At 44.1% G+C, this 6840-nt stretch overlaps 1 protein-coding gene across 2 annotated transcripts; it reads right to left on the bottom strand.

The window, feature by feature from the left end:
* Window positions 1-413: 413 nt before the first annotated feature.
* Smim43 (small integral membrane protein 43) lies at window positions 414-6290 on the bottom strand. Of its 2 annotated transcripts, XR_015046635.1 has the most exons (3): window positions 5740-6290; window positions 4962-5076; window positions 414-1870 (listed from the first exon to the last, which is right to left on the bottom strand). XR_015046635.1 is itself a non-coding variant. In XM_085835349.1 (2 exons), the coding sequence occupies exon 1, from the start codon at window positions 5965-5967 to the stop codon at window positions 5776-5778; it is 192 nt and encodes a 63-aa protein (XP_085691475.1). In that variant the 5' UTR covers window positions 5968-6290; the 3' UTR covers window positions 414-1870; window positions 5740-5775. The 2 variants fall into 2 exon arrangements, 1 of the variants encoding a protein (XP_085691475.1); XM_085835349.1 differs by lacking the exon at window positions 4962-5076.
* Window positions 6291-6840: the final 550 nt, after the last annotated feature.

The following is a 6840-nucleotide window of genomic DNA, read 5'->3' as shown; positions in this document are numbered from 1 at the left end:
TAACCACAGGTGGGAGACTATGCGTCTGTGAAAGGAATATGTCTGTGGCGGTCTAATAATTTCTAAAACTCAATACAACAGCCCAAACAGGGAACCTGGAGACAACTACATTATTCAAACTTTGACCATAACATTTAATGTTTTCTTTAAATAAAGTATTCATTGGCATATAAATATGTCCATTAAAATGGAAATCTCCCAGCCGGGGCGTAGTGGATCACACCTTTAATCCCAGCACTCGGGAGACAGAGGCAGGCAGATTTCTGAGTTTGAGGCCAGCCTGGTCTACAAAGTGAGTTCCAGGACAGTCAGAGCTACACAGAGAACACAGAGAAACCCTGTCTCGAAAAAAAAAAAAAAAATGAAATCTGATACAAAAATCAATATCACTTTCCATTTATTCATATCCTAATCAATACAATAAAGTTTGGGTAGTAAGTTACTAAAAATTGCACAGACACACATACACACAAAACCTGAGTTACATGTAATTGTCAATTTTTATTTTACAACCTTAAAAAATATAAACCATTAGGTATTTTGAAAAACATATACAATAATTGCTTGGGATTCACAATATTAAAAAGGGAACTAAAATGGAATAAAGTGCCTAGGACAATGTGACCTTGGTCAGGGGCAAGGACTGGGAATATGGAGATGTAGTGAATCAACACTTCCATTTTTACCATGGTCAATTATCACTGAAACCTATCTCATTTGGTACAAGAAGACATGCAATAGGTAGATGATAGCATTCTCAATTTAGAGCTAACATACTGACTTTCTTTTTCATCAAGGAGAAAAACTGAAAGCAAGAAAAACAATGAAGACCATGGGATGTGGAGTCCATGGCTAGCAGCCACCTCCCCACTTTGACTCTAAAAATACACACACACATACACACACACACACACACACAAGAATGGTGTGAACTGTACATACAATAGCCACCAGCCCCAAGTGGCTGTCTCGGGTGAAATTAAATAAAATCTAAGCCCCGTTAGCCATATTTCAGTGTTTACTAGACACATGTGACTAGTAGTTGCCGTATCGGGCACCACAGATATAGAACAGTTTCATATCACAGAAAGTTCTTTTGCACATCTCTGGGTGTGGGAAGTGTTTCTTCTCCCTCGGCTTGGCCAGTACGTAGGCTGTGAGTAGAAGCAGCTCGAGAGGCAATCTCCCGGGATATTCCTGGATCGAGGGTGGAAGGAAGAGAGGTAGCCTTTCTGAGCAGAGTGCCTTTCCTTGTGCATGGAAGGAATGGCCTTTATAGGGACCAAATACACAAACTTAGCTGCCACCAAAATTTAATTAACTGGAATGTAATGGAGGGGACCAAACAGGAGCAAAAGAAAACAACCTATATTGATCTGTTACCAAAGTTCCGTGAGGAGATTATGAAGACTCCCTCAACCTCCAGATCCCCCAACACACACAAATGTAAGGCTTCCAGGCTACATGCCTAGGAAATCCTGGGACAGGGGAGTCAGCTGACCAGAGAGGAGGCCAGTCCTGACAAACATTTCTTGAGAACTAGGGAGACATCGTCACTCTGCTCAGCCACATCGCTTGGGGCTGAGAGGGAACCAGGAGTTCCATCTTGAACACTGCTTTCTGCACAACTGTGCTTTGTACTAGAGCACAGACCTCTGGATCTTGTCCACCCAGGATTCTTTGTCCTAATCTAGTGAGCTTGGGTTTTGATTGAAGGCAACGGCATCCATATTGTTAAAAGACAGTGGCCTGTGACGTTGTCCTGGTCCCCGGGAAACTCTTTAGAAGGAAGATGGACTTGGACAGGCAAACTCTGTTTTCCTCCCTGCTTCCTCCTTCTATTGGGGAGCCACGAAGATCACATAAGAATCTGAAAAACAAACAGCGCCTCATATAAAGAGTGAGTTCCATGAGACATAACAAGACCCCTAATTTGTTCAAGCCCCTGTTTACTGGGACATTTAACCTGGGTCCTTATTTATTTATGTAAACAAAATAGCAAACGGATATTGGAAGAATCTGTTTAACTGATTCAAGTAAAAAAACAAAATGAACAAGACCCCACTACCCCAAGAGCTCAATTCTTCACTTGCCCTTGTATGTAATACAGATACCCGACTAATTCTAGTGATTTTAGAGTTTTAATTATGGATTGAGCTTAAATAAGAACAAGTAGCTCAGACTAGCTCCCGAGCTATTTTGAATATACAGAGCCCTGCTGATACTTTTTCTGCATCAGTATAACTAGGATTCTAAAAATCTCTAGATCATATGATTTAGAGGGGGAAACCCCATTCCCTACTCTCTTTAAATGGCTTAACCATTCAAAATGTTCAAAATTCTCACTGTTTATAACTGAATTCTACTGTACTTAATCTGAAACGAGGCAAAATTGGGAACATTAGAATGTCACATTAAAAATAGGGTGTTGCGTGTTTTTTGCATACCTTCTTCCAAGTTTCCACCTCTGCAATGAACCAAAAACAAACCCTTTCTCCCCAGAAGCCAGTGCTGGGCTCACTCTGGGTGACTCCCCCATGCTGTGGGGCTGCACCAGACTGCATCAGGCCCGCAGCTACACCTGTACCCTGCAATTGAAGTATGGACATAGGAACCTATTTTATCAGACATTTTAGATTTTGCAAATGGGAATGTGATACACTCTCATTCAACAGAATGATCTTCCCTGGTCAGGACTGTAGATTCATTATATTACAAGTTTAGAAATTAGTGAATAATCAAGATTGTGCTAAGAGGGGAAGTCATCTTAAACAACCAAAATATATACCTAACTATTAAATAGCAACATTTAAAATAAACACTAATAATGCATTTTATCATTATGGCCCATTTCCTTATAATGTAGGAAATTTGCATTCTAACATTTGTGAGGTCTTTTTGACAAAAAAAAAAAATGAATCAATAATATTTTATAATAAAATTACATTCACAAAATGAGCAGTTATTTTAAATGTCCCTGACTTACTGAATGTTTTAGTGACTAATTCACATTTATATCATCTTTCAAAATATGGCCAGGCATGGTGGGTGATACATCCTTACCAAGAGGATGAACCAGGCAGATTCTGAGTTCCAAGTCAGCCTGGACTCCAGAATGAGGCCCTAGCTTAGTCATACACATATTAGAACTGACATACACTATCAGAGCCAAGGTGTGGTCACTGAATTGAGTGATCAATACATAGAAGTGATATTGTGGATGTCAGCGCATTAGCTCTAGTACAAATGTAGGTTTTTAAGCCAAGCATGGTGGCACATTACGGTAATACCAGAATGCAGAATGATCACCAAAAGCCCCAGGCTAATCTGGTCTCCAAAGCAAATTCCAGGCTGACCCAGGCTACATAGCAAGTCTCTACCTCAGGAAAACAAATGGAAGAGAGTTAACTCTGGGGAATCAGTCTTGTGCTGGGTCTTGGAAAACGGTAGTGGGATAAAAGAATTAGAAAAGGCATTTCTTCTACAGATGTCAAATTTTCAAAGGCAGAATTACTAACAAAAGAGCAGGCAGAAAGTGCCAGCAACCCATTTTACAGATATGAGGAATCCTAACTCCCGTCGTTTAGAAATAAGTTCCAAGTAGATTCCAGCTGGGAAGAATACAAAACCGTGGGTGGGGCTTGGGCGGGGCTTGGGCGGAGCTTGGGAGAGGATACGCAAAGGAGAACTTAGTAATTAACAAATTAGTTAGTGTAGTGGTAATAAAATGGCCCTGAGCCCAAAATGGAAAGGCAGCCAGGTCTTTCTTAGCAACCTGTCTATTAATCTGCACAGAGTTCAGCCTCGTACTGAGATGCCCAGGTTTTCTGTTCCCTCCAGTCAGGGAAGAGTTGGGGTGAATCACACTTCTGGATGGCAGAAATGCCAGGAAGATGAAAAAAATTACAAAGTCAAGAAGCCAAGCTGGTGGCTAAATAGTTTATATTCTGATTATTTATCAGGTATGAAATCATTACTTTCTGTCCTTATAAACAACTATAATTGCTCATTAATCACTCCCACGTTTATATTAACCTTGCTGGCCTGTAACAAAACATCGCCGCAGAGATATCAGCTAATTAGAGGATTATTGTGCAAATCATAATGTATATTCATGTCTTCTAAGTTTGGAATTCAGACTGGAAATCAAAAGCAAGCCTTACTATAGCTCTGATAAAGATGTGATAAGGAGATGAGAATTTACTCAAGACATAATAGCTAAAATGAGCCATTTTCTTTGTTTAAGACTGGCTTTATTGTGTCCAAATGAAATAGAATCTGTAGGAAATCAACTTACTGTCTCAGGCAAAATTCATTCCTGATAGTGACTCGCGGAGATGGGCCTGTTTTCCCTTTTGTTTAAAATACCAACAGTTCTCTGTGTTATCAGCCTAGGCAAAATTTAATGTTAAGGATCTTAACGCTCCAGTCTCTGTCTCTGTCTCTATCTCTGACTCTGTCTGACTCTGTCTCTCTTCTCTCTCCCTCTCCCTCTCCCTCTCCCTCTCCCTCTCCCTCTCCCTCTCCCTCTCCCTCTCCCTCCCTCTCCCTCTCCCTCTCTCTCTCTCTCTCTCTCTCTCTCTCTCTCTCTGTGTGTGTGTGTGTAAAATGAGTGTTTTCTTGTAGCAGTTTGTCCTGTCCTGAGAAAATTAACTCTAAACCCTCCCTACTGAAAACAAATGATATTCTCACCTCTACTGTTTTCAAAAAAAGATGGGAAGGGTGGCTATTAAATTTGCAAATGCCCCTGGCTTCTCTTTCTAATTCCCACAAACCCTGGTCTCCTCGTTCATTTTTGCAAAGGTTCTGAAATCACCTTGACTTCTTGATTCTGGGGGAAGCCCTCCAGTTCAGAGCAGGAGAAAAACCCTTAATTTCCTGGTACCTATTTCTTGCATCCCGACCCATCTCTTCCTAAACCCTGGATCTTGAGACAGTCATAGGGAGGAGCCCCAGCAGACCTTTTGCAAGATCTTCTCCACTCCCCGGCTTTGCAGGGCTCCTAGGCTGTGATAGGAGTTTCGGTCCTGGGTGTCACCGGTCAAGGGTACCAGGCTGGGTCCCGATGACATAGATCTAGGAAAAGCAATCGGATCTGATGGACGAAAGGATCTCTCAAACTACCATTGTCCCACCTTGCACAGGTGACTTTTACTCCTGACAGCCCTTCCCAAAAGGTCTACTATACTAACCACAAACAGGCCTCTCCCCTCACACCAGCTCCCTCTGCTTCTCCTACACTATACAAAGTAGCCCCTTGTCTGCCCTCCAAGCCAACATCCAAAGGTCATTTTCCAGCGACTCATTCTCCTACTCGCCTTCTGTTATCCCAGAGTCTAAGCTCACCTTTGACAAACCTCAGGCTAGACTACGAATAGCAATAAAGAATAGGAGGATATCTCCCACCCCCAGGAGGCCACCTCTCAAAGCTCGCACTCTTCAGTATTTAGATAATTTTGTTGGAAGTGGCTGAACTAAGTTGACTGATTAATAGAGTTTTCCACCCTTAGATACAGGGAAGTTGGTCTGGGAAGAAGAGTTCTCAGGTGTGCATACTGTTCTCATCCCCAAAGCTATCCTCCTCTCTTCTCGAGTCTTCTCTCTCGAAATCAGGGTTACTCTAGAAGAACTCGGGTCCAGGACTAGACTCGTGTCCCTGGGGTCCTCTGCTCTATAGCCGGTCCAGAGACCCGGAAGGAAGAGAGTGTGTCCCCTTGCCGCTGCTCTAGAGGGGTGTACCTGAATCCCGGTGGAACTGAAACCCTGCCAGCTGGGTCACACAGCTTGCTCGTTATTGAAACCCCACGGCTCCCGGTGCAGGGACAGGCGCCCGGGTTGCAGGGTCCCGGCCGTATTGGCCACCGAGTTCTTCAGCTGCTTGATGACCACGAAGAGCAGGAGGAACAGGAGGAAGAGCAGAAAGAAGAAGAGCGCGAGGTAGAGCAGCAGATTCAGCTTCCACTCCATGCTGGGCGCCGCCTGGGCGGTTCGCGCTGCGTTTCGCCTGGAAAGGCTCCGCACGCTCGCCCCCGGGTTCCCAGCTCCGCTGTGGTCCGCCCGGCCCCCGCGGCTCCCCAGGAGCGCCGGACCCGGGACCTGCGAGCGCCGCAGATCTTCTGTGTGGGGATGCGAGCTAGCTCTGGAGAGCTAACTTCAGCGGGTGGAGACGAGGAGCAATGGTCCAGTGTTCCCCGGTGTGGACAGCTGATTGCCTGCAGGTGTCTTTAAGACTCTCACTGGGGACAGCCAGTGGAACCTCTGTCCCCTCCCTTCCTAATTAAGGTTCTTCGTAATTTGCGCCACTTGTACTTTTCCAAAAGAGACACAGAAAAATAAAAGGTGCCTGAAGGTGCGGTCTGAAGGGTTGGGAGATGCTCCTAGCTGTGAAGTGAACTACCAACGCATCCACAGTTCCACTTCAAGCTGCCTTGCCTGTTAGAATTGCAGAGGGCATGCACTAACAGGCTTCCCCACACCCTCCTCTGTGCTATAGGTCCTTACAGAGCACTAACAGCCAAAGACATTTCGACATTTCGAATGTGATATTTTACAAAAGCTTTCTGTTGTTGACTTGAAATTCAATGTGTGTGTGTGTGTGTGTGTGAGAGAGAGAGAGAGAGAGAGAGAGAGAGAGAGAGAGAGAGAGAGAGAGAGAGAGAGAAAAGAGAGAAGAGAGGAGAAAAGAGAGACATAAAGTCTTCCAGGTGTTTTGTGAGACCCCCAATAGCCCCGTATTTGAAATTACCCACACCTCCGTGGTGAAGCTCTGTGAGAAAGAAGGTTCTTTGTTACTGAGTGTCCCAGTCAGTTGTCATTTACGTGACAAAAGGCATGGGAGAA

Source organism: Mus caroli, unplaced genomic scaffold (genome assembly GCF_978045245.1).
Source record: "Mus caroli unplaced genomic scaffold, Mus_caroli_1 scaffold_3, whole genome shotgun sequence".
Lineage (NCBI taxonomy): Eukaryota > Metazoa > Chordata > Mammalia > Rodentia > Muridae > Mus > Mus caroli.
Note: the sequence above shows the minus strand (reverse complement) of the source record. Positions and strands in the feature narration are given on the sequence as shown.

Bases quoted from the DNA above. Each gene is read 5' to 3' on its own strand.
- Smim43 (XM_085835349.1), bottom strand. From the start codon at position 5,967: ATGGAGTGGAAGCTGAATCTGCTGCTCTACCTCGCGCTCTTCTTCTTT.